The sequence below is a fragment of the Mycteria americana genome, chromosome 2 (assembly GCF_035582795.1).
Source record: "Mycteria americana isolate JAX WOST 10 ecotype Jacksonville Zoo and Gardens chromosome 2, USCA_MyAme_1.0, whole genome shotgun sequence".
NCBI classification, from domain to species: Eukaryota; Metazoa; Chordata; class Aves; order Ciconiiformes; family Ciconiidae; genus Mycteria; species Mycteria americana.
Window position 1 is genome coordinate 122895413 of NC_134366.1, and position 27720 is coordinate 122923132.

Here is a 27720-nt window from a genome sequence, read left to right on the forward strand (position 1 = left end):
TGTTTACATCTTTGGTAACATTCAAGATCTGAAAGTACTTGGGGGTGGAGGAGCGCAGCAAAAGGACAAACAGGAATAAAATGGGGAAACGTATTATATGCTGCCATTATGATGTACTGCATTCCATCACACTTTCTGCCCAGGCTCACCCTACAACGTAGCTAATGTGTATCAGAAGAGATCTTTCAAGATGTCTGGATTATTCAGCAAAAACTAACCAAGAACAGAACAAATACCACAACTATTTACCAGATGGTTTCAAACACTTTAGCTATGAAGATATATCTTTGTATTTGTAAACAGTGGGATAAAATTGAGCTTGAGATTTAAGAGTAGCCCAACAGCCATTTGGTACCTACATGAAATGAATTGGTGGCCTCAGTTCAGTTATCCTGGAGGTCTTATCTACTCGAGTGTAGAGTACTGAAGGTAACATGTGTGATAAAGAAAATAGACTTTGTGGATTCTATTCTGGATTTCAGACATGTGAACAGGTATTTCCTGTAAGTCTTGTAACATCAGTTAGTGTGAAGTAGCTGATTTTACAACATACTTTAAATTGTACAAAATTTTTCAAATCTGAGCTTTAATATGAGAGATATACTCAGATACAGCACATATAATGAAGTTATGGAATAATACTTTGGACTTTATATTTAAAAATTACAATCACACTATAAATTCAGTAAAGTTTCAATATACTATGAAGTTGTATCAGCTGGATTCCTAGGCAGTCTCCCTTCAACACATAATTAAGAAAAAGTAATTTAGAAGTCATCTAAGATTACACGATTACAAAAACAGTATAATCAGTTCTTTATCTGACTATTAAGCCAACTATTGCAAACACCAGTTGTACTGAAACCTGTATTTAGCACTTTCAGAACAGTGACATTCCTTTGTCTTCCTATCACCACCCCCACCCCTCCCCAAGATTAAGGAACTGTAACAGAAAGGATACAATGGCAATGAAACACCACTATCCTACTAAGTATTTTTATACATTACATGTAACGCATCTACCATAGCTCTTAAAAATATTTATTTCCCAAAGTGGATTATTCATGGCCTACTGTGATACTAATCTATTAAAACACACCTTAATGTAATATGAATTGTAACTAGTACACAGCAAATAAGAGATAATGCTTATGTCTTTAAAAAGATAAGGTTTCTTACCACATATTTTACAGCACTTATGAACTGGTTATGAAAGAGCAGATGTTGGGTTTCATCCTCTGGATTTGACGCAGTATAAAGCATTCCACAAATATTACAGGAAATAGCACCAAATCTCTTCTGTCCTGCATCCTATTTAAAAAAAAAGAAAAAAGAAAGAAAGAAAAAAAAGAAAGGTATTTGTCAATTGCAAGCACAGTAAATACAGTTCAACAGAACTTTCATCTAATCAGACATGCCTTTTATAACTTATCTTCTGGAAACTCACCACAGAGGCTAAAATGGGGTGAAACAGGAGGAAACAAGTACAGAATTTAGAATTCCATCTTTCAAAAACCCACACAGCCTCAAAAGGCACAGGCATCAATCACAGAGCAAACTCTACCCAACATTAAAATTAGCTCCCCTCCCATTAATTTTGAATAAATGACTTCTCTTTTATTTTATGAAATACAAAGAACAGAGAATTTTTCCTTCGTTACCCTATTTGCAGTAAATATAATCATCTTCCACAAAAAAAATTCCCACATCCAGCCCCACACTATTTGGTTTTCCCTACAGTTCTGCTGCCGTCTGTCTTTTGGTTGTGAGTTGCTTTGAGGTGGGCCAAAGGCGAGTCATTTTCCTGAATGTTTGGAAGGATATTATAAAAAACAAAAGTTATGGAAATAATCGTTAAGATTAGCAATACATCTGCAACAGCTGATCACTACTTTTTAGGTTTTTAAGAAAACCAATTATTTCAAGGCAAGCAAATAGCATTATGGTTTTTTTATTCCTCTCTTCATTGATTAAAAGCCTCATTTAATATACTTTCAGGACTTAAGTCTTAACTATTAATTGGAAACAGCTAATTATGATGTTTCACATGCTATCTTAATTGCACAGGGTTTGTAACTTTTATTTTTCAGACACTGGATAGCAGCTACAATATAAACGGCAGATCATATCATTTTACTCATGACCCTTTCGGTCATCCTCCTACTCTATAACCAACCATTACCAAATTAAGGACGCTACTCAGTACCTATTGCTTTGCTATTTATTCATTAAAACAGTGTTATTAATTTGGAAGTATGCTCAGACTAAGGAGTCAGTGCCTAATAAAGAGTGAAGTGTCAGGTGCAGGCAGTGCCTTTTGCAAAGAGCAAAAGAATACCAGTTAGATTGAAGTCTCTAGCCAAAAAGGCATGTTTTAAGTTATGGCTTAATGCTCAAATATATATATTTTTTAAAACTACATTTGGAAATTGAGTTTATGTAAGCAGCAATAAATGTCACTTTTAATCTACTTTAACATATATCACAAGTAATAGAGAAACAAAAAGTTATTTTATACTCTAAAATAGGATACTATATAAGCAAAAGAAGACTTGAGGGTGTTTTTTAAAAGGAAATTGATCTGTGCACACAAATTGAAAGTGCACAATTTGCAAGAAAACAGATCACCTGAACGTAATTGTTTTCTAAGAGCTAAATATACTCATAGTAAAAAAGCCTACTTTACAGAAGAATGCATTTTGGAACACAGCAAAAGCATTTACGAATCCTTTCCTACTCCTCCCATCTCCAAAGATACGTTTAAGTACCTCTAAGAGCTAGATGACAGCTCAGTTCTCCACACAACAGCAACTTATTTCAAGCAGTCATTAGTGAAATCTAAAATGTGGGTATCGGTTTCTTTCCAAGAAGAGACTAAAAGTACAGCCGGCCAGGCAAACTCAGTTAAAACTTCCCTTTAAGAGCACATATATGGAACTCAGCCAAAAGAAAGAAGCTGAATCTCAGAAGTCATTGCTTTAATGGTATGTCAATTTATACATTCCTACTGTATACAGAAGGCGAAACAGGAGTACACTAATTTTCTGAAGGAAAAAGGAAAGATGAACCCTGAGGTTAGATTTGCGAAGTCAGAATGAGGTTTCTAAGGGTGTAAAAACTGAATCCAAGACATTTTATTTTACCTGCAGACTTCCTTTAAAGCAGCAATATAGTTCAAAACAAGGTACCCATCTGGCCACCAAAATATACTGCATTTCAAGGGTTTATACATGAAAGATGGAAAAAAGGCAATTCAGCAGGAAGGATGATGTATGGCAATTATCTTAAGATGAACCAACTGAACCGAACTTAGTAACTCCTATCTTGAAGATGGAGAACATATCCCCTATATCTAGGGTACAATAAGTGAAGAGGAAGTCTACTTTGATGCTTGGAATATACTTCAAAAAAATAAGACATGTAAATTAGAAAACTCAGCTACATAAAGCAACTCTTAAAATATTCAGCACATATCAGTACTGCAGTAAATCTCATGAAATAATTTCTGTTCAAATGATCAAGAAGCTAAAGGTATTTAAACTAAAAAATCTATTCGTTTACTACCAAAAATCTCAAGCCAAAAAAAAGCCTAGCTATGCAGGAAGTCATCAAAAAAATCAGGGCAAGGATATCCTCAAAGTTGTCAGGCTCCTTAGCTCATCCCATCTTGCCTTGTAAATATATAGGCTGTTTTGCAAGTCTCCAGGAACAGATTACAGCCATGTTGTATTTTACAGTTTGACTTTCTTGGATGTTGCTGGTATCAGTGGGTTTGGGGGGGGGATTTTTTGTTTGTTTTTTGTTTTTTAAGGATTTCACTGATACTACTATTTTTACATGCATTCAGTTGTTTCAATGGGCTACACACACAGGTTAATATTAAAAACTTGTTATGTGAACATCAGAAAAAACACATTGTAGTATCTAAAGCAATCTTTGGAACTCTGTAGCCCTAACAAATGCTGACCATACTTTTTAGCAAGTATTTTACAGTACCCTGAAGGTAGTAAAGAAGATAGTACCTCAGTTCAACAAAAAGGCTATTTCAAAGCCACACCACAGGACATAATGCTTCAGACAACCAAAAAAAAAAAAAAAAAAGCAGCTTTATAAATCCAATGCAGACTACAACAAAAAAAAAAACCAGGACATGCAAAATAAAGTCAGGAATTATGAAGAATGCATTTTTGTACTTTAACAAAACCTCTACAGAATCTGACTGTTGCTTATGCAATGATATCAGGTTAAAAAAAGTGGAAAGGGCATGCATCAAGAGGAGAAAAGTGCTCCCAAACAGTAATACTGCATTAAAGGTTGCCAGTCCTTCCTAATGGGGAGGAACAGGAAAAAAAAAACACCACCACAAAAAAAAACCCAAACAAGAACACCTTATGCATGACATATGAGAGTAAATAAAAACTTAGAACTGGATTGGGGGGAGGGAATCTTCTCAGCAAACATCAGATACTGGGTAGTGGAGACTAAACTGTTGACTTATCACAACTACAAAAAGATGTAAGAGGTTTGACTCTCAGAACTTAAGAGAAATGTTTTTCAAAGCAATATTTAAGAAAACGTGGGGTTGCAAGCAGAAAAATGTGTTACTCTATCTAAAACTCAATTTTCTAAACAGTAACAATAAAGAGCAAGGACACTTTTATTTCCTAAGCAAATTCTGCATGTGTAGATGGCAATTAAGCATTCCCGACATCTCAGGCAATCCTCATTAATATAGGCACAGGATATATGAGGTCCAGTGTTTCCAGGCTAACTGTAATTGAACATTGCGACAATGTTGTCTTAATCTCCAGAAGGGTTTCTTAATTCTGTGTTAGACAGAAAGAAAAGTCTTACCAATATCTTCTTTGAGAAGGTGCATGTCTGCTGATCCTCCATATGTGGAATAAGGAGCCCTGCAAGCAAAAAAGGCATTTGGTGCCTCTGTAGGAGATGAAAAGGGGCCCTTTTTTTTTTTTCCTCCCTCTCGCTTCAGGCACAGATTAGGTCACCTCCTTCTTGATTACCTAGTGTTAGTTAGAGGAAGATTATTTTTTCCTCTAGTCTTTTCACAGAACAAAGAATAAAACCCAGCCATAGAAACAGGCAGGCTGGAAAGGAAATACAAGAAGAGCAGGAAGGAACAACACAAAGATTTTTGGGCTCTCCACAGAAAATGTAAATGTCAAAGAATGCTATTTCAACGAAAGATGTATTCAAGACTGAAGCTGATGGGTAGATGCCCTTGCTGACCAGGAGGATCAGAAGACATGACCCAACTCAGAAACAAGTTTCACTTCAAATGAAGACCGTGGAATATAACAAAGAAAAAAAACAACCAACCAACAAAAAAAAAAACCACCCCACATCACTAGTACCCATCTTTCTCAAAAGCTATTTTAGCCAAAGGATATAAATCAACTTAAAGCTTTCAGAACTGTGATGTATCTAATTTTATTTAACTTTTTTGAAAAATGAAAATGGAGGGTCATTATCCATCATGAAATTATGTCCTCACTGGTCATTAGCTAAAGCAATATGAAAAAAACCACAAAGTTAAAAAATAAATCTGCACAATATTTACAATGGACAATTAATCCATTCTCAATCCATATAAAAACATAATTCAAGTATATTACAGAGAATGTTCCAATGTGTACTGGTTTTGGCTGCGATAAGGTTAATTTCCTTCACAACAGCTGCTATGGTGCCACGTTTTAGATTTGTGACCACAACAGTGTTGATAACACAGGGATGTTTTAGCTATTGCTGCACAGTGCTTACACAGTGTCAAGGCCTTTTCTGCTTCTCACGCTGCTGTGCCAGTGGGTAGGCTGGGAGTGCACAAGAAGTTGGGAGAGGACACAGCTGGGACAGCTGACCCCAACTGACCAGAGGGATATCCCCATACCATACGACATCATGCTCAGCAACAAAAGCTGAGGGAATGAGGGAGGAAGAGGGGGAATAGTCAGAGTTACAGCATATGTCTTCCCAGCTGTTACACACGATGGAGCCCTGCTTTCCTGGAGATGGCTGAACACCTGTCTGCTGATGGGAAGTAGTGAATGAATCCCTTGTTTTGCTTTGCCTGCACGCACGGCTTTTGCTTTACCTATTAAACTGTCTTTATCTCAACCCACAAGTTTTTTCCCCCATCCTACTTGGCGGGAGTGAGCGAGCAGCTGCACGGTGCTTAGCTGCCTGCCAGGGTTAACCCACAACACAATGTTAGTAGCCTTGGTGCTTGAATTCCTGTATCAGGTGCCCAGCTAACCTTACAAAACATTGTCACCCTCAGGACACCAAAGGACACCAAACACAACCCACCTGAGTTTGCTAGAGAAAGCTGGGTTGCTGTGGTGATGTAGAAATGGGAAGGTGTGATAAGAAGAAAGGATGGCCATTACTGCCCCCCTAAGAGCAGAGCTGTCCCAAAGGGTAAGATTTGTGTGGGAAGAAAGGAAGAGTGACTGTTCTCAACTACCAAACTCCCTCCCCCGTCACTTATGCAGTAACCACTGCCTTGTTTTTACTGGGATTACAGGAGAGAAAAGAGGCAGTACTTAACTAATGTGAACAACAAAAGATTGCCCAAAAGCCATTCTCCAATTCTTCAGAGAAATTGCCAACCGGACTATACCAGTTTAAGGAAGAAAACAGCAACTTTAAATGATAGTTATGCAACTTTCTTCATGCTCGTAAGAAATCATTTTTACACTTACTGTTTCCACTGAGGATTGTGTTTTCAGCTTAAATCAAAATATTTCTTCCATAGATTACCTATTTCAGTCAAACAGTAAACTATGTTCAAGTTTCACCAAAATATATGTAAGGAAAAATTGAAGTATGATATGCAAATGTGTAAACTGAATTAGCACACACATCACTTCCACATATAGCACCAATTCAAACCTCAGAATCAAAAGCATCTTCCGTCAAGCAATCCTGATCCATGCATTTGCTGATACTTATAAAGATCATCTATATTTAATCATGTTTGCTTGCATCCAGGCATTAGCTCAGATCTCTAGAAAGGCAGAGAAGTCTCTGTAACTCTATACTATCTTTTTATCACTTCAGTGATTTGTTTTCACTGTTCATTCTTTTTACACATTCTTTCTTAAAATTGATGAGTATCATTTTCAAAAGACTAGCTTAATTTTCAAAGGAACATGTCTCCTTAGTGGCATAAAATGGAAGAAGTATCCCTGTACCTCATAGGTCATTGTTTAGAACATTCCTTTGTAGCATTAATGCTTTTATCAATTCCTATTCTTATGGTTAAAATTTTGTCCTAGATCTGGCAGGCAAGCAGAACTTTTACAAGAAACAAACTGACTTTCCTTGTCTTGGATGTAAAGCATATCTCATTTTATGAAAATTGAAAACATATGCTTTGCACATTTGTATTTCTTTCCATTTCAGAAGTTAAAGGAACAGATGATTTCATATTCAAGTTCTCCTATTTGCACATTAGATTCAAGTACTTGGAAAGTAAAAAACTATTTTAGTGCATTACTCTATAAAACTTCCAATATGGAGCTTCATGTAACCTGTCAACCTACCAACTGAACATTTAAATGAAGTTTAAGAGGGTACAGTTCACAAATATTCTGAACAGACTACTTCTCTAAACACCAAGTCATGGATTTGGAACCTAACATATTTTTACCCTCAATCTTAATTTCTTTCCTCCAGAAAAACAGATCATACTTCCCGAGGTCTGAACCTAAATCTTTGCACATTACTTTGAACACCATCGTTTCCTGTCACTGTTTGTTTTACAAAGTTTGTTGTAGCATTAGATTCCTTGCTGTTTTCAGCTGAAGTTCTACACTCTGAAGAGATGTGCTTTTTAAGATGCGTGACAGCAAGCAAATCTGAAGAAAACAGAAACAACTCATCTTTTGTCTTAGTTGTACCTCTACAAAATGAAGATAATTTTATGTTTGAAAGCTGCTCAGATAACTAGATGTGTACCAAGAAACAGAATGGTGCAAGCACAGCTACCAAACATTTCTTCTACAAACGGAAGTTGTATTATTTCACTTCTGTTACAGTCAAATAGCCTTAAAGCTTGTTAGAGATATTACTTAAGAAAAATAGAAAATTAATCTATTCATTATAGCAATCATATGGGAGAAAAAGGAAGGTAAGATACATCTTTAAGGATTAAATATAAAAAAATAAAGTGTATTGTGGAAAACAAAGATTAGTTTTACCATAACACCTCTCTAGGAATAGCTTAGGAAATGAAAAGCTTAGAATACACAGAGAGTATTGTAACATCCCAGACTGTGAGCCTCAGATACTGTAAAGACAACTAAAAGGACAGATGTCAAACTTAAATACAAAAGACTAGGAATATTCAATAGCAAAAAACCAGCAAAACAAAGATAATGTATCATCTGGCGAGTCAAACTAAGCTCAACTCTTTTTTTTCCCCTTTGGTTACAAAAAGAAAAAAAGGGTTCTGTACATACATTAAGATGGACTGGCTTGCCAGATCTCCAAAAGAATCAGATCTCACAGTAGAGAGCTCAAAATTGCACTTCTTAGGCATTTAATTTTTTAACAAAGTGTAACAAAGTGCAAGTTAAATGTTCCTTGATAAGAATAAAGCATGACTTCCCAACTTTGCTCAAGGTAAAAAAGAATAATGAAACTGCTTCTCTTAACGCACCAGAAACTTGAAATAAAAATGATTTATAGCTATTAACTATAAAATTTTTTACAGACACTATAAATGCTAATTTAAGTGATTTGGCTGTGTATAGGAAGACTGCTCTCTGTATAGGAGAAATTTCAACCTGAACAGCTTTTAAACCAAGTTAATCTTTTCTCTGTACTCAAAGGATCACTACAGAAGTACATAAACACCTTTGAAAATATTTCCTTTAAAAAAAAAAAAAAGTCCAGAATCAACATTTAAGATATTGACCATGGTTTTGCAAACAACACTATTAATTACAAAATGTACCTTATTTTATTACATGCATTTAATTCCCAATCTTTTGAGTATTCGTAGGAGCAAAGTCTGGTACTTTAGAAGTCAATTTAGTGATTTTTCCCCTCCAGATGCTAGCACAAACTATTCTAGACATGACTATGTCTCATCTCCACAGTAACTAATGTCAAGGATAGTATTTTACAAAATGACTTAACAAATATTTGGGTTCCTCTATATGTTTTGACAATGCTAAAAGCAGTCCTGTTCCCACCCCCCCAAAAAAAACCCAGAGCAGTACCTTACCTAATGCTTTCTTGGTAAAGAGAACTACAGGCATTACCAAAATGCCTTTTCAACACAATAAAAAGCCTACTCTGAACTCAATGAAATCAAAGTGAATTAGATTTGTATGAAGTGCTGAAATATATTAGATATTATGGAGCTATTACTTTCACATTTAAAAATTAAACACAGTGCTCACTTGCATTTTCCAGAAATACACACAGAAAACAAGAAACTAGGTCTCTCCCATTTTCCCTAGTGTTCTTCACTGATGACCCATTCTTTATATGCTAAAATTTTGCTAGGTAAATAACTTAAAATTTTTACTGTTGAATACCTAGGGAAAAAATATCACTCTCCTAATTTGGGCTGAAAACAAGAATACTACCAGCATAGTCAGTAAGTTGCAAAAAATCTCTTGGTATGAATACTGTAGAGGAGAGCTACACAACCTCTCTTCAGTAGCTAGCCAGAAAGTTATGTATTTCTTCTTGTCAAAGATCCTAGCAACTCTTCAGTCAAGTTCTATTACTGTATGAGCAAAAATTAAGTTAGCTTTACTGAAATGAAAAGGAATATTCTTATAGTCCTTTTAATATAGCTAAGATATTTAATCATACATTCTAACTCAGTTGGTAAAATGAGTTTCAAAGAGGCAACAGCTGATATACTCCGGAAATGTTAGATACAGTTCATTTCTCATCCTCTGACTAGGCATTCAAGTGGCTAGATTTGTATCACTTTAGGCTAATCAAGGATATGCTTATCAATTTAGTTCTCAGAAGCTTTGATTTTAAAATATTTCAGTATGGATATAAGAGAGTGTTCAGAATTCACCTGGTTCTATTTTAGTTAATATTTTCATGTGTATAATCCATGTATTACATGAAAAAATTGCAATTTAGCAAGACCACCAGTTATATGTGAGAGGGGTTAATTTCATAAGAAGCTTACTACATCGTCCTCGTTCCTAATGGCCTGGATTCCTCTCCCCCTGTAGCTTCCCAGCTCCAGCCTTTCATTTCTCAAGGGTTATCTGATGTGTGAATTATTAAAAACACAAAACAAAACACAACCAAAACCTCCAATTGTTTCACTATCAAATTGTGTGATTCTACAAGATAGAAAAATGACTCTGTCACTCTCTTCCTTCTCATTTTGCATTTTCTTGTTTTAAAAGAAATACCTGCATTTGGTAGCTAATAGCAAATAAGGGTAAGAACAAATAACCAAACTGGTATTGCTGCTTAAATATTATGGTGAAAGTGAGTGCAGTCACAGGAAGATCTTTACGTTTGTCTCAGAACACTGGACATTTGAATGATGCAGGAATAAATCTATTTATATTAATTTTGCACACAATCTGCCAGATGCACCTCCCCTTGTAAATCTGAAATTTTAAGAAACTGAGATTTTGCACATAAGTAGAGGCAAGTTCATTCTCCCTAAAACAACTGTATTTTTACTGAACAGCCATTCTATCAAAAAAATGCAGAAATCCATTTTAACAAGAATCAGCTTTAAACGTTAAGTCTGTCTGCCACCATTTTTTCCATCAATACTGAATGACAATCCAGTTCAGGTTCTACTTTCACAAATAATTTACAATGGCAATAGTAGTATGTATAAGTAATGATTTTTAGACAAGTTCATAAAAACACAGCACTGCAAATTAAAAAGTAATTTCTTCGAGAAGCTATAAGCCTTACTAAAAGGGTATTACTTACTATGATCAGCTGCTTATCACCATCTTTTCCTGCTTCTTTTAGCTTCTGAATATGTTCCTCAGATGGTAGGAAGTTACTGCATTTTGATGCTAATGAAGGATTTGACAATGGAACCCTTGAAAGATAAATATATTTCATGTTGAAAAAGGGACTGCTTATACATGTCATCCTAGATACTCAAAGCCATTGTGATTAGTATAACTAAACTTTAATGAGATGCAAATCCAAGTTAATTACCCAAAACATAGTCCTATATATTTTAATTTGTAATTCAAATGGAAAAATAAGGAAATAAAAGGATTAACCAAAAAATGCAGTTTGTGACTAGCCTAATTACAAGATTTTTTTTTAATGAAAAAAAATTTAAATTTGTAATCAAGTGGGGTAGGTTAGTCACAACCATTAACACAAGCATTTAACTGAGGCATTTTCAGACCGTGACTGATGGTGCCTAATGCTATATATTTCCTACACAAGGTTTAGGTTTGTAGTTTTAGGTATCGTACATCAGGCTGCTAAAGCAGACCGTGTAAATATTCCCACAAATATAAGTGGGCAATATAAAACAGATGTCATAAATCTCTCAAATTCAATTCAAACTTATTCTCTTCTAATGGCTGGCAGTGAAGGGAAGGAGAAGAGGACCTGAGGAATAAATGGATGGCTATCACTGGAATCTCTCTCACTCTGTTTAAGTTTCCCCTCGTCATGACCGAAAGAAACACTGGAAGGTACTATAATACATCAACAAAGTTATTCTATGAACTTGCTACTATATTCAGGGGAAAAATAACATTAATTCCAGGTTTGGATAAAACTTGTGGAGATCACCAAAGCAAAACACATGCAAAAATACTCATACTTCAACTAGGTATTTACGTATTTCCTGTTTCTGAGCAAACTAAGGATATAGGGCGAAACACTTAATTGTAGCAGTTGCTGTAGTACATGTAGCAGGATAATTCAGTGAGCTTTTTCAAAAATAAAAACTCTTACCAGACATTTTTACAACAGCATTTTTTGTGCTAAATCGGAGCTAATTTTTTTTATTCCTGTCATGTGCCCCAAAATTTGCATTAAGTACCTACTTCAAGGTTTGCCTTTTCCCACTGCAACCTTTTCTTACAAAGCCCTAAAGAGAGCTACACTGTAGATATGCACATTACTCTATGTTATGGCAGGAATACCACAGAAAGAATGATGGTTTAAATCTTGGATAGCATATGGAAAGCAGGGTAAGAAAGCTCTTACAAGAAAAATATATATTCAAATATTAGTAAAGCAATACAGGCTTGTTCAGCTAATAAAGTTAATAAATTTGAGTAGATACCATAAACCTGTTTGGCAGTTGAGAATTAAATATGAAAAAATCAAAGTTACTATAATATTTATTGAAAAAAATCTAAAAATATTTATTTAGCTAGTTTCACATCTACCTTACCACCCATCTTCTGTGAAATTCCATAGTAGTAGAGTTTTTCAACATGTACAAAGGGGCTGGTTAGTCAGAATTGTTAATCTGGCCTCAGACAGATGTACTGAAAATGTACTGCATCATTTCTTCTTGTCTCCGTTATGAATATAGAAAACAGTATCAATATACTAACCACTATGCCAACCATGTTGCTGTTCAAGGTATCAGGTACAAAGAAATTACTGTCTTAGCTTGTAATTGGCTAAAACCAGAGACTATGTCAGAATTGTTCAAAAACTACAACAGTCAACATGGATAAAACGTAGATTTGAACTGTTAGTAGCAAGAACAATGTAGTTAGTAGTAAGAACAAGAATCATTTTTATACAGCAGCTGACACCTTCATTTCACAGCAATCACAAAACAATCCCAAATTAAATCCCCTCTTCCCCACCTAAAAAGATTTCATATATATAAGACTCCCATAATTTAAGGATTAGAAAACTATTCCAGAAGTAAGTGAAATAATTCAGTAAGTGAAAATCATGTGGTCAACCCTTCCTATACTCTCTGGTTATCATCTGATTTGAGGAAGAGACCATTAGAAATGTTTTCCAAACTCTGTAAATTCTACTTTTTAAAATAAATGTGCAGTTACAAATATCTTGCTTAATAATTTTCTTAACAAAAAAAACCCCATCCCTTAATAACTGAGTAAAATGAAGGTCTACTTTTATACAGGACAAGGCACTTAATTGAAACTGAAAGTTGAGGCTGGGAGACAACAGAACAGTTAGTCTTATAATAAAACCTCTCATAACTCTATGGAAGGTTACTGTAATTTCATAACATATGAAACACTATACCTGTTCTCAGTTTCAGAAGTTTGATTTGTAAATGAAGGTTGCGTCAACTGCTTGGGAGCCAAACCTACAATTAATCAAAGATTATAACTTTATAATGAAGTTTTTAGTTGCAAAGGAAATTTGAGCTACACAAATAGTGATCTGCAAAAACATATCCAAGACAATGTTGCAATTTGCACATGGCCAATAAAAAAAGATACAACCTTGAGGGAGTACTCAGGTGTTTTTCCATATATACTTAAAAAAAATATGCAATTTACTTCAACATTTCCACAGCACTTCTGCAAAGCAGTTTGCTAGCAGCTAAACAAGGCCAATAGTGAAACCACATAGGAGTTTAAATCTGTTTATACCGACACCCATATAAATAGCTCTATGTATAGTATTAGAATCATAAATGTACAGTATGCCCCCATCCGAGGTGTGTTCTGTAACACTTAAGGAAAATAAACGATCAAGAATAGCAAAAGAAAGAAAAATAATTTTTTTACATTCTCTAACAGTACAATTAGAATATTTTGCCCTTCAAAAATACCCTACAATGGCAGGGGAAAAAGAAACTATTTAGTAAAGCTAAATAGTTAAACAGTGCACTCAAAATCAGGTTCAGAATAAAAAAAACCCCAACCAACCAAACAAACAAAACCAAACAAAAAAACCCCAAAACTCAAACCAAACCAAAAACCCCAACAAATCAAAAACCCAAAAGCAAAAGGATGAAACATCAAGAGGGAATTTAATGAAGAAATATGTTAGTGATCCATCGATAGTATTTCTTAGTCAAATGTACTTGAGTCAAAATATTCACATCACAATCGTCATGAGGTTTGACAAACTGCATTCACAGGCTGATAAATGAAGACTGGGTAATAAAAACAGGAGAGTGATTACTCAATTAATAATTTGGCCAAGATCAAGTAGAACAATTTAGGAGAAAGAAATGCACATACTTATTCAAAGGAAGCAGTAACCAATCCTTACCAGAAACCGATCCAAGAGAAGAACCCAATTGAAATAGGGAAGTTTTACTACTTTATTACATGGAAAAGGAAAGGATTTGATTGGGGTTTTTTCTGTTTGTTTGGCTGGGCTTTTTTAAAAGTTGTCACTTCACTTTTACTCAAATGGAGTATATTTAAGCATTAAAATATTCATGCATAAAGCACAAAGACGCACTAAAAGCAGAGCTGGGTAGAAAAACAGACACCTCTCTTCCCACTACACAGCTCAGAGATAAAAGGACATTCGCTGCTACTGAAGTGGCCATGGGTGTGATGCACAAATAAATACAAAAACCCTGGTGAACAGTTCCAATCCCAGAAGTTTAGCTCTGCACTAACTGTACCTTATTCTGTGAAACACTCCTCTGAAAGGAAGACTTATGTTTCCCATATAACTGGTCAGAAGAAGAGGAAAAACTAGTAGTATACAGTTACCTTGAGGTTCACTTTCTCCAGGTTCTTTTTTTAATTGTTTTGGTGGTTTAGGAGCTGTAACATACTTTACTGGAGAACTTTCTGGACTTGATTCCAAATGTAATCGAAAGTTCTGAACAAAACAGAAAACATTAAATAAAAAACCTGAACTATTTAATGCCTCTAACTTATTAATAAAATCACTCAGTTAACTAAGTATTAACATCTTGAATACAGCACCAGTTTTCTGATTCCTACATTATTTTAAGCAAACAAAATGCAACTGATTAGCTAGTCCATATGGAAGTTTGTGGTATTAATTTTGCAAAAAATATTTTTCATTTTATATATAAGCTTGTAAAATACTTCCTTATAGAACACGTTTGTCCTTAAAATCTTAACTTTTAATAGAATCTCATTCAGATAGAGAACACTTTTTTCCCCTCTCATTTCTTTTAATACACCTTTTCAGAACAGAACAACTATGCAAGCTTAAGTCATCAAAAGGTGTCCATATGAATCTGTACAACCTCCGGCTCCAGTAGGAAATGTTATCGATCAACATTTAGTTAACTACAGAACTTAAGAGGGTGGAACAGATTCACTTTCTGGCTTACTATCATCCTGTCTATGACAACGCATCAGTAAAGGATTTTTAATACATTCGAAAATTTTAAGTTACTGTAAAATAAAGTAATTGTTAAAACAAACTTTCTGAGCATGGCATTCTCAGAAAACAGAACAGATTTAGAACACCCTCCCACCATACACCATAATTAAAATGACTTACCTCATCTGGTCTTGGCTCACATAAATGTTTTGTCAAATTACGCAACAAACCATTTTCTGCACCTCTCTTTGTGGGCTGCTTTATTTCTAATGTCACTTCTTTAGCTCCAGCTCTTTCAGATGAAGGATCTGATTTCTCCTGCACACAAGTTGCACTTTCATTCTCAGAGAGTCCTGTTATTGACAGCTTGCCTTGTGCCTTCGAAAGCTCTGCTTCTGTAGCTACTTGACTTGCCTCTGAAACTTCTGGGTAATCTTTCAACACAGAAAGCCTGGGGGCATTTGCAGAATTTAAGTTACTTTGCTTCATGTTACTAGCTTTCAGTAATTTAATTTTGGTCCATTTGGAGTTTTTGTTTGTGGAGTTATTTCTGCCATTCAGAGTGCATTTGACAGGCATTCCTTTTTTGCTAGGGAAAAAACGTTTGCATTGAGTACTTTGACTAGGTTCTTTCTGAGTAAGCATTTCACTTTGTTGAAGCTGTATGTCGGCATACTTTTCTTCTGTTTTGCTATCCTCAGCATTAGGGGAATCTTTTTTCACCTCTACTGTATCTGACTCAATCTCACCTGCGATTTCTTCACAAAGTTCAAGGATGCTTACCCTTTTGGATTTCGCATCGTTCTCTGGTTGATCAGCCACATTTGTTTCACTTACAGATGGCTGTGAAATCTTTTTTGGTTTTGTACTGTTTTTTACGTTCTGATGCATTTGTTGCTTTTCCTTAGTTACTGGCTTAGAATTTGGCTTAAGAGAATCCATTTCCACTTTCTTTGTGTTGCTAGGAACAGGAGATACAGGGCCCATTTGGTCTTTCTTAACTTCCTCAAGACTCTCATCAGGACATAATGATGACCCTTGAAGGTTGTGTTGAAAGCTGCTGGAATTATCATTTTTATTGTCTGCTTTACATTTTTTCTCTTTCAGAGAGCTGGTCACTTCTACATGTATTTCTTTATCCTCATTTGTATTGTTCGGCTTTATTTTTGTGTTTTTCTGTTCTGTTTTCTCTCCAGCAGATTTAACTACTTTTGCTGCACCACTGTGAGCATGTCTTTTTGCCTGGCTACTTTGTTTAACTTCCAAAGCTTTTTCTTCTTTAACTTCTCTGTTGCGCAGGGATCTTGCTGGTACATGTACATGCGTTAACTGCTGCAGTCTCTGTGATCTCCTCATTACTGGCTCATTCGGCGCAATTACGCATTTTGACTTAGGAATTTCTTGCACAGATTTTTTCTGGCATACCTCCTTAATTTTTGTAGATTTAGGCTGCTGTTGGACCTTTTTGTCAGGTACTGTTTTATTATTTAAGTTGAATCCTGACGATCTCGTAGTCATGCGCGTTCCTAGTTCAGGTTCACTGGTGTTGTCACTGAAAGATTCAAATAATTGTTTTTTCAGCATCCAGTAAGTAGAATTTGTCATAAAACTCTTCTCATTCCTACTAGCCTCTGCCTCTAACTTTTTTTCTTTTCTTTTTTAAAACACTAGATCTTACACCCTCAATACTTTTAGAAGAATTTTCTCTAGAATCATTCTAAAAAGACTTCACTTCCACCTGGTTACTCTTAAGCATAGTACTTAATGTTTTTTATGCATGGCAAGACTGAACTATGAACCCCAGATGAATACTTTTTAACATCTCTAGCAGTTTTTAATTGTTGACGCTTGTGGCTTTCAAATGAAGTATTAGCTTATATAATATTGGACTTATTTTCACTTCAGAACCTTTTTTGGAGGAAGTCTTTCTGGATTTCCAGACATGATTCCAGACAAAGATCATGTAGCAGATATTATACTTAATGATTTAAGGCTGATCTTCCCACTAGTACTATTTAACTATTTAGCTGTATGTTTAACTCAAATTCATTCTGCTTAGATTGTTTCTGCACTAATTTACTCTAGGAAGATAACCTAGAACAATTACTTATTTTTTTGTCACTGACCTGTTTGATTTGACAGAGGTTTTGAGTACAGTTTTCTCCTGCACTGAACACTGATTAGGCTTTGATTTATTTGAGACATGTTTTGTATCTGACACCTCTTTTTCCTTCTTCGCTGACGACTGTTTGCTGTTCTTGTCCAGCTTTGGACGTTTAGCAGAAGGTTCTACTAACATAGACTTCCTTTTCTGAGCTGCCATTTCTGTAAAACACAAGAATCGATTCAGCTTTTAGAGTCTCTGTCAACTGTTGTTACAATGTCAGTTAATATAACCGAAGATTTGCCCATTTTACAAAATAAGGTAACTGATATTTGCTTTTCCTTTTAGAGGCAGACCATGCTAACTGTGATCAGAAAGCAAATCATCGAAGCAATCTCAAATCAAATTACATTTATTTTACTTACAGGTTTTTACAAGAGACAATCGATGTTTAGGCCAAAGTAACTTGTCAAGGTGTGCCAAGAGCATTCCTTATGTATATGCTTACAAACAGGACGTTTCATGCCACCTATGAAAAATATAAAATGTTCATGCGGTAAGCACTTTATTAACTTCCTTGTCAGACTCTGAATTTGGCATTCCCACCCTCTTCCATCCCTTCAAACAATGCTTAGCTTTAAAGTTTGTTCGATAATCAATTAAAAAAAACAAACAACCTACAAATTTTATTTCCACATCCAACAATTTTTGGCAATTTGCTGTCTTAAGCATTACCCTTTTACCTTTCCAAAGGTGGCAGATATAGTACCATTTGAAGGGAAGTTTCTCAGCCTTTCGCATTTTTCCAGATAATAGTATGCTGCTCTCTTTCATAGCCCACAAAAAAGTGGGCCTGCTGTCAATCCTGTGCCTCACAGCAACACTGAATAAATCCGTTAGACTCTACTAAGTTTTGTGGCTGCTACTACAGACCGTCACAGACATCAGCAACCGCCTATAACTGTTCCCTTCTAATATGACTTAAGCTACAAATCGGAGACAGAAAGCCTAGAAAGTAGCATTATTTGAGACATTTGCCTTGGGCAGTTAAAGATGATGTCTTCATGAGAACTGAAATGATGTTAACGATGCAGAAGTTAATCTGCACAAGAGTCTGAAAAACTAGCAGAGATCCTCAGTAAAAGGTCTTCACAGATTCGGTTGATCATACCTTTCACATCTATTTGTGGCTTCTGAAACTTTTAAGTTCTCTTATTCAAAGACACTGTTCTTTTATTATGGCATAAGTAGTAATTGTTCAGCAAAGTTTCACTAATATCTTTTTAAAATTAAGTTTACTGGAAGACTCAGTGCTCAGAACTTCCACATCATCTTTTTAGGTCAATAATTTTCTATTAATTTTTGCCATTGACAGACTGACAAAGAAATATTTCTGTAACAAAATTATATTACTTTTCAAACCTTAACTAATCTGATATTAAATTTGACAGATTTTAAGGTGAAACTTTAAGTTACCATTTGTATAACACAGACCAGATACTTTCATTTCATTACAACTACAGTAAGCCTTCCAGTATTGATAAATGCATGTCTTTCTCTAACAATTTGTAAGATACTTACATTAAGCTCCTTTTAATAATTATTCATTATCCAAAAGGAAAAAGGGAAGAGCTGTACTTTTTATTTTCTTTCAGACTTTAAATTGTCCTTAACCCCATATTCATTTATCCACTCTTTTATGGAGACACTTCTAACCATGCAAGACTGATAATGCTCAAATTCCAGACACTACACCAGTGCTGTCTTCTGACTTTCTCCTTTAAAGAAGCTGCATGACCAGCAACTTATATTTGCGACAGAATTAAAGAACACATCTAGGGAAGAAATCTCTAATAACACTTTTTGTAGTGCTACTTCCATGTCCCTCCCTAAGGAGCAGGTACAGAATTTGTACGCCTTGCTTCTAATGGCTCATGAGCTCCATGACACTTAGCAAGCCTAGGGGTTTCCACTAGTCAAAGATTACCCATCAGAGCCGCAGTATAGCCAGTCACACCGCAAATAACAGCTCTAGTTGCGGAATAAGTCTTCAGTCTTATATTCTCTTACTTTAGAGGACAACATTGATTCTCAGAATTTGAGAGCACTGTGACACACACTGTATACACCTCGACCTTCTTAGGTTTTTTTCCAGACGTATACATACATCACCGTCACTCTCAGCCACACGACATGGCATACTCAAGAAAGACTTTCAAGTACAAAACAGAAAATATAATCCTTCCCTCACCAGTACTGCTTCTCAGGACACCGACAAATACACTCTCCTCCCACAAAGAGAACTAGCTCTTTAATAGTCATTTCTTTCCTACTAATACCTTGCACAGCAGAGCAAGGACTTTTCCAGACATTCAAGAACTGGCAGTTTCTACCCTGAAGAAGTCCCCTCTAGTAAAAACCAAATTATGGAAAGAAGGGAAGACACAGACATACAAGAACAAACTACACAACAATCAAAGGCTTTGGTGCAAGAAGCAGAGGAAAAACACCAGCACACAACTCCCACACCCTCAAGTGCTTAAAGCGGGGGCGAGCCCTTGGCCTCTGCTGAGACTGGGGGCCCACCCGCTTGACAGGGCGCTGGGGTCTCACACATGAGCCTCCCCCGCTGACTGCCACGCACAGAACCGCGCAGCCCCCGCGCCTTAACTCCCGGCTGAGACCCCACGACGGAACTCCAGAGGAAGGAGGAAAAGGGAAGGCCTCCAAGCGTGGCCCAGTGTCATCCGCCTCAGCGCCCCGGCGTGACAATCCTTCTGGAGCAGGGCCTGGCAGGGAGCCCCTAAACCCGGCCAAGCGTTCCCAGGCCAAGGCAAGCGCCACCGAGGGGCAAGGCGGGGGCTGCGGACAAGCAGCCGTACACCGCACGGCGCCCCCCCAGCTCCCACTCGCGGAGTCGGCGAGAGGGTATCGCCCGCTCACTCCCACCGCGATCGCGGAGACAGCGGCGGCCGCAGGCAGACCCGGGCCCGGGCCGCGGCCGGCGAGACAGGCCCGAGGAGGAGACGCCGGCCTTTCGGCCCCGAGGCGGGGGCAGACGGCACCTCTCCGCGCGAGGACGGGCTACCGGTCACGGAGCGGGGGGCGAAAGGCTTACGGGAGCCGCCGGCACACGGGGCTGCGGGGGGTGGACGAAGACGGACATACGCTTCCTCTCCCCCCGCTTCCCCCTCCGGCGCGAGGCGGCCGCTTACCTCGCGCGAGTGTCAGCGACGTGCCGGCAGCGCGAGCCGCCCGGCTGGCCAGCTGCGGGGGGGAAGGGAGGGGAGGGGGGGCGGGGAGGGGGAGGGGTGAGGAGGGGGCGGGGCGGAGGCGCGCGCAGGCTGCGGCGTCGAGGTCAGCGCGGCTCGCGCCCCCTTCCTATCCCCCTGCGAAGCGGCGGCGGCGGCGAGCCCCGGCCTCAGACCTGCTCACATCCGGGCACCGGGGCAGCCCCGCCCCGCCCCGCCCGCCGCCGCGCGAGCCACCCCCCGCCGGAGACGGGACACTTCCGGCGGGTGGCGGAGGGAGGCGATGTCGTTTGCGCATGCGCAGCGGGCGTCGGCGGGCGTACCGGCCAGTGCGAAGGGAGCGCGGCGGGCGGGGCGGTTCCTGCCGGCCGCGGGGGATGGGGTCCGCCGCACCGCCCAGCCGCCCGCCCTCAGCGCCTCCCTGCGGGACCCGCTGTCTGTGGAGCGGGAAGTCTGCTCCCACCGCCTCAGCGGGTGCCCGGCGTCTGCCCCCGCTCCGGCCGGCCGGCCGGCCGGGCGGCGTTATCCCGGCCGCTCAGCCAGCTCGCACCGGCTCGGGCCTGGCCTGGTTGTTGGGCCCCGTCCTCTGTCGTTAGGCTCCTCGCCTGCCAAAAACGAGGGGGAGAGCAGCACCGCGTGCCGACAGGCCAGTGGTGACGAAGCGACTTGCGTGGTGGCCCCGCAGTGTGTCAGTGACACCTCATGACTGGCACAACTAAACGAGAAATGAAAAATCTCCCGAAGTCATACGCTTCCTGGTAACGCTGGTGTTACAGCAGCGTGTGGTCGCAGCAGCATTTCCCAAGTGTTTGTGGGCTGCTTACCGCAAATATGTTTGGAAATCCCTCTGAAGATTGTTTTTTGGTGCTGTTCTGGAAGTGATCTCCGCCCTCGCAACACCTTTGGAAACTTCTCTAAGGGTATATTTTGGGGTTACTGGGGATTTCCTGCTGATCGGTTTTGCTTTAGGTGCACAGACACCAGTAGGCCTCCTAAGCGCAGGTGCAGAGTTGTGCCAGCGGACGTGGCTTGAGCGTAAAAGCAGTACAGATGCTGCTTGTCTGTGTCTTGGAGACTATGGAGCCTTGCTGGTCCTGTGCAGTGTCCACTTCTCTCTCCAGAGCAATGAGCTCACTCGGTGAACTGCCTTTTTGAGTCCAGTGAGGTTTGCTTTCCCAAGTTCGGTAGTAACCCTGCAGATGCTGGCTAGCTGTTTTAAAAGTTGTGTTCTGCGCTGTGTTTCACAACTCGTTCTATAGCATAGCCATGTATTTGTGATTTTAGTTTTCCTTTTTGTGGGATATTTCAGTCCTTACTACACTGGGTAATGGATTTGTACCTCATCTAACCTTAGGTTGTGGCTTCGGTGCCTCAGGATATTTCCGGGTCTGGGCCTATGTCTACGTTGGCAAGTAATAAGAGAAGTTCTGAGTGAGCAAAGCGGAGCTGAGGTCTGATATCCACACCACTGATGTGCCAGTCCAGACCAGTGTTAGTCTAGTCCTGTGGATGCAGTGATCACTAGGGTTGGAACACGTTAGGGATCTTCTGGGGATGTATCTGTGGGTTTGGTTTCCTTCAAAAGGAATCCTTTACGCAGACTCCAACACCCTGCATGGCAAGTGGGAGCAATCAGAAGGTTTCCTTCAAAAGTGTGCTCCTGATCCTAACTAGAATACTAATGTAGAGATACTTCATGTGTACCTAGTGCATTCCAGCCATATTACCAGGCTAGAGCTAACCTGACGTACATCCCACCTGAAATGCATATAGTATGTGTGCCAGGATCTCAACATTAAGTAGCTTTGCTGTGCCTGTTCACTCCTATCAGGAAGTCCTACTTGCTAACATAGACATAGTCTCATCTTATTTGACTGCAAATTTACATGGTGATGTGTATGCATCACTACATCAGAACGACTGGAGAACAGCATGATGAAGTTTGGCATTAGCCAACCAGTAAATTACCGTGAAAGATGTTAGAAGAAAATTTTTTGAATAGCAGCATGCGACAGGTTTTCTCCCAGAGATTTCTGATTTCCTGTACAGATTTCTGGTTACAGTTTGCTGATCTAACAGACAGAGAGCGCACAAGTAATTTAGTACTTGGAAGCCACACAGCGTAGACATTCTGCAAATATTATTTTGTTAATGTTTGAAGTGTTTAAAAAGTGGTTATTTTGATTTTTATAATAAACTTTTTAGGCCTTTTTTGTAATCTTCCAAACATTGTATTGATTTCTATAGCTATTACATTTATGGGATTAATTGTTGGAAATTGCAGCCAAGTTGCTGAATAGCGTACAAAAATTTTATATATAGATCAAATTACCTGGAGATATTTTGTTCTGTCTGTAAATTTTTTTTGTCTCTTTATTAACTGAAACAAGGAACTGCCTTCCTTGATAAGTCCTCTTTCTGGGCACACTTCATGGAAGCACAGTTTGTCCTAGACAAATGGAAATTTTCAGCAGCTGCAGTTTTTTAAAAAGCTGGTAGGAGGAGATGTTATTTATAACTCCCTATAACAGCTCCTCTTTAATGCATGGTAATCTGCTGTGACTTTACAATGAATGCAGCAACATGTGGTCTCCTGCTCTCCTACAGTAACCTGCAGAATACTTTCCAGATGAAGGATACTTTAATCACTGGGTTGCCTGTAAATTTCCTGGAGGATGATAAAAGCATTTGTTTATGTTATTGCTGACTCTGTAAATTTAACATGATGTTTTCCCATCCCTCTTTCTTAGGAACATGGAGCAAGTAAAGCTGGATTTTCTGACATCCTTCTGTGGAATAGTAATTTGCAGTACATCAGGGAAGTAGTAAAGAAACAAGCATTCTTATAAAGCATTAAATTCCAACATTTGGAAAAACTAAATTAATGGGATAGAAGAATATGAGTAAATCTCCAGTTTTCCACAGAAAGTGGTAGCATTTTGAAGCACTGATGTCAGTGTGAACTTGGTAGCAAATGTCACTTTGCTGAAAGAACACAAACTTTACAGAAATTTACTCTCCTCAGAAGTTGCAGTGAATACGAACAGGAGTATATGTTAATTTAGCCTTGTTTACCACTACTGCAATACTGCTGGAGTGCCTCTTGACTGCAGCTAAGTGAAAAATGACGTGCTTCTAGGTTAGGCCTTTTTTCACATGAGCAATAACTCAGCTGATATATGGATCATCGCACTAATTGCAGGGAGTGCCCTGTTGAGCTACAGCTTCAGGAGATGCAGTGACCCTGTGTTAACAGCTGACTGTCAGTCACCGAAAAGGGGAAGCCTCTTCCACTATTTTCTCCACTTTCTTTCCCCACTCTCAGCAGTGCGCTCCAACTCCTTACCTCATGCCACCCACCCTCTAGCATCTGAGGGACCCCTCTAGGCAAGCAAATTTAACTCACTAAGCTAGCAAAAAATTAACCCAGTGGAAGAACTGGCTCATATTCTGCTGGGGCAAGAAAGGCTGAGGACCGTACCACTGGAATCAGGGAGGATTAGAAAAGGCAGGGGAGGAGGAAGAGCAAGCCTTTCCCGTTGGCCATGAGGGAGCTGTTAACATAGGCAGCTGCTTGTGAAACTGCAGCCTTAGGGTGGGCTACATAGATAAGAGGATTGAGCTCTTGATCCCACACTCAATCACAGCAGTCCTGCTAGCATGCAGACCTGGCAGCCCCATTTGACATGCTAACACTCCCAGCCTGCCCTACTGCTTATCAGACATCTCATCTCATCTGATCTGACATCTGATTGACGTGACTGACAACCAAGAGGCAGTAGCTGCTTAAACCTCTCAGCTGTAATTAACCCTGCAAGCACTCCTAGTGCATCAGAAGAATGCCTCAGAGAGGTTAGCTAAGGCCACATATGAAGCTGATTTAAACTAGTGGTTTTCTAATCACTAAATGTATAGATCCTTTAAGGGACTGGAAGAGTAGCTGTGGCAGCATAGGGCCCTGATTTCCATCCATTCAGCAGATTCAAAAAGTCCATTTACCCTCATCCAGGAAGAAGGGAGAGGCTGATTTTTGCGTCTCCAGTAGAAAGAAAGAGACAGGAAAATAGAATCCCGCAGAGGAAGAGGTGTTTGCCAATGAAGAACCGCTGGCTGTTATGGCTGCTGGTGCATTTGGCAGATTTTTCCTTTTCTTCTGTTGGAATGAAAATTTAAAAAAAAAAAACCAAACAAACATGGCTGGGATATTCTACAGCAGATTGGCTGCAGGAGTTATTTTGCTGACTGGTAAGAAGCACCACTAGCCTATTGTGGGGAGTGGATCCAGGATGTACATTGGAGGTGTGTGGAAACCCCCCAGGGAGATTCTCTTGGGCTTTTTTATACCTTCCTCTTTCTTTTTCATTGCCTTGAGCATTATAAGGCTCTTTTTTACCAACTGGTATCCTGGGATGAGAACCACAGCACATAGCTCAGGCTGAAGGGTGCCTGTGCATGATGGCAACTCAGTGACTCTGGGGACAAATGTTTCCTCTTTTTTTCGCAGGGCAATGGTGCATTGAGCTGAAGCGGCCTGGGGAGAGCACGGTGTGCTTGCTCATGAGCACCATGTGCAGGGCTTAAAGTCCTCTTCCTGGCAGGTCTGAGTCGTTTGCATGAGCCAGGTGGGTAGGAGTTGTAGGTGAAAGAGGCAGTTCCCTTAATGAAATTCCTGTGTAGATGGCACATGGGGCAATAGGGATTGGAGGGTGCCCTGACTGCCCAGAGTTAAAGAGCTTTACAGGGGATCTAGCTAAGAAAGTGGGGGGCCCATGTTGAAAATGGGGGGGGGGCGGCAGAGTCAGGTGTTTTGTTTTGTTGGGGTGTTTTTTTTTGCAGGGAGGGAGGAAAAAAACTGGGCTGCGACTTGTCCATTTTGCTCGCATGCTGAACGTGAGATTTGGGGGGGGGGGGGGAGAAGAGCAGGGATAGAAAGGGCTGTAGCTAGCTGCATCTGGAGGGAAGCCTGGCAGCTGGTTTGCAGAGATTTGGGGCCAGGACAGACAGTGGCTATATACATAGGTGAGTGGTGCATAGGGGTCCAGACAGTTACAGAAAAAGGGAAAGGGCCCGTTGCCTGAAACATTTGGGAACTGCTGAGATAAACAAGCTGCTTCATTCTGTTGACTTGAAGGGCTGAAACAGTTGACTACTAGATCTCTGTTGGAAACGGGGCAACAGGGAGAAGGTAAGGAGATGCCTCTGAAGCATGATACTCGATGCCATACTGACAGGACCATGATGACCTGCCTGGAGTCACCAGCGCTTTATTGACATTTGCTTGACACCAGCTCCCGTAGAGTTGCAGACTGTTCTCTGTAGCCCATTCTGCTGTGTCTTGTAAACTGTGCTGTTACATGTTCTGGTTTCTAAAAAGAGCATTAATCATTCTGCTGTTCAGTGTTAATTGTATGCCATGGGTTAGTTTGTCTGCATTCATAGAACCGTATTTTTCTATTTGAAACTTTCAGTTTTTCTAGGTCTATTTGGCAAGAGTAGACATAGTAAATTACACCTTAAAATCTTGGTCTTTATGAACTGCTACTAAGACAGCTAAGGTCACAGATGGTTCCTGGGTGACTGAAGGCCTCACAGGTAAAAAGAACAGTACCTTGTATTGACTCCAAGAGCAAATTGAGAAGAGGTGGATGTTCTGGAGCATGTATATAACACGTACTGTTTTGAGCAGGGGGACTGGACTAGACAATCTCTAGACGTCTGCTCCAACTTCAACTACTATGCGATTCTGAACTAGGAAGAAAGTTTTCTTTAAGAGGTGTCTGCAACCTTTGTGACTTGGAATTTCATTTTCATTATACTCCATCTTTCCAGTAATGAGTACATTGATAACTGACGATTTTCTCCTACCTCCAACATTTCACATCCCTGTTGCTGTCTGGATACTCAGATCACATGAAAAGCCAAATAAAGACCCTATGAATTCACACTGTTCTGAATAGAGGGCACATTCTGGAGTCAGTATTTTGGCTCACTGGTGAAACTCTGTATACAAGGTACAAAGATACTACATAGCAAAAATGTTTATGGCACTTCTCGCTAGCTTGTGCGTCCCCTGCAAGAACTTAGGTAAGTGTCTGTTTCAGCAGATCTGACTGGGAAAGCTTGAAGATATCCGTAGTAAAATTTGATTGTTGCCACTTCACACACTGTGCTTTCAACAATGCATTTTCCCTAATGGAGTGTTAAGGAAAAACACTCTAAATTTGGGGAAAAAAACCCAACTTTATAGACGTTTACTAGACATAGCTTTAAAGAGAAATGTCTCATGGGGATTTGTATATGAGACTGGACCTAAATGAAATAAGACAGTGCAAAGAGACAGAAATTCTGCCATTAATCATGTTGCTTTTATTTAAAGAGTGAGATTTTAATGTAAGTGGGTTTATTTTTATTAATACTGCTGAGTTTTGAACAGTACTGTACCCAAACAATTTTACAAATATAATGCTCAACACACTGTTTATTGCTCATTGTTTTTGTATGAACATAAAAACTGGAAATGAATGTAAGACTAAATAAGGCACCCTACTAATATGCTGATTTCATGTATTGTAGTAACATACACAAATTTTCATTTTGCTTTTACAAGTCACTTTTCTCATTTTCCTTATTAGGGAAAAAATAAGTTAGATTTTATTATTTGGGCAAGGGCCAATGCTTGTCTGAAAAGTCAAAACTTGAAAGCACTTTCTGATTTTTTTTAATTTAACCTTCCACCTTACAAAACTAGCTTTCGTATAGTGTGTCCCAATTTCTTCTTCTAAAGACAAAAAGTATTTTTGTTCTTCCTTTGCTGTTACTAGGAAACATGCCTTGCAAGAGGACTGTTCACGTACTGCTTGAGACAAAAGACCTGACTTGCTTTTTTATCCACGTTTTCTTCTTGTACTGACCCTGCTCAAATGATAAAAATAAAAATGCAAAGGCATCTTTACTGACTTATCTTGTGTGGCTGGGCCCAAATCAGTGATCAGCACAAGGTGGGAGCTCCACAGAAGCTGGTTAAAAGCCTTTTTTTCATTTCAGCATGCCCTAAATTAGGACTTCCCAACAGTTTCAAAATACATTCTGTCCAACTGCCCT

At 39.1% G+C, this 27720-nt stretch overlaps 1 protein-coding gene and 1 long non-coding RNA gene across 4 annotated transcripts in view; one reads left to right on the forward strand and one right to left on the reverse strand.

Moving 5' to 3' along the window:
• Positions 1–20815, reverse strand: part of ESCO1 (establishment of sister chromatid cohesion N-acetyltransferase 1) — a 34505-nt gene extending 13690 nt beyond the window's left edge. For 2 of the 3 annotated variants that reach the window (XM_075494467.1, XM_075494466.1), the window contains exons 1-8: positions 20584–20812; positions 17794–17897; positions 17391–17589; positions 15445–16816; positions 14676–14787; positions 13240–13303; positions 10960–11074; positions 1180–1311 (exon numbers count right to left, since the gene is read on the reverse strand). In XM_075494467.1, coding sequence (XP_075350582.1) covers positions 1180–1311; positions 10960–11074; positions 13240–13303; positions 14676–14787; positions 15445–16816; positions 17391–17587 — 1992 coding nt within the window. In that variant the 5' untranslated portion in view covers positions 17588–17589; positions 17794–17897; positions 20584–20812. Of the gene's footprint in view, positions 1–1179; positions 1312–10959; positions 11075–13239; positions 13304–14675; positions 14788–15444; positions 16817–17390; positions 17590–17793; positions 17898–20583 lie in introns of all 3 variants that reach the window. The other variant, XR_012774430.1, reaches the window with a different exon arrangement.
• Positions 20816–21064: 249 nt separating this feature from the next.
• Positions 21065–27008, forward strand: LOC142406078 (uncharacterized). Its single transcript, XR_012774431.1, has 3 exons — positions 21065–21539; positions 23370–25241; positions 25751–27008. It is a non-coding gene; the product is annotated as an uncharacterized LOC142406078 (long non-coding RNA).
• Positions 27009–27720: the final 712 nt, after the last annotated feature.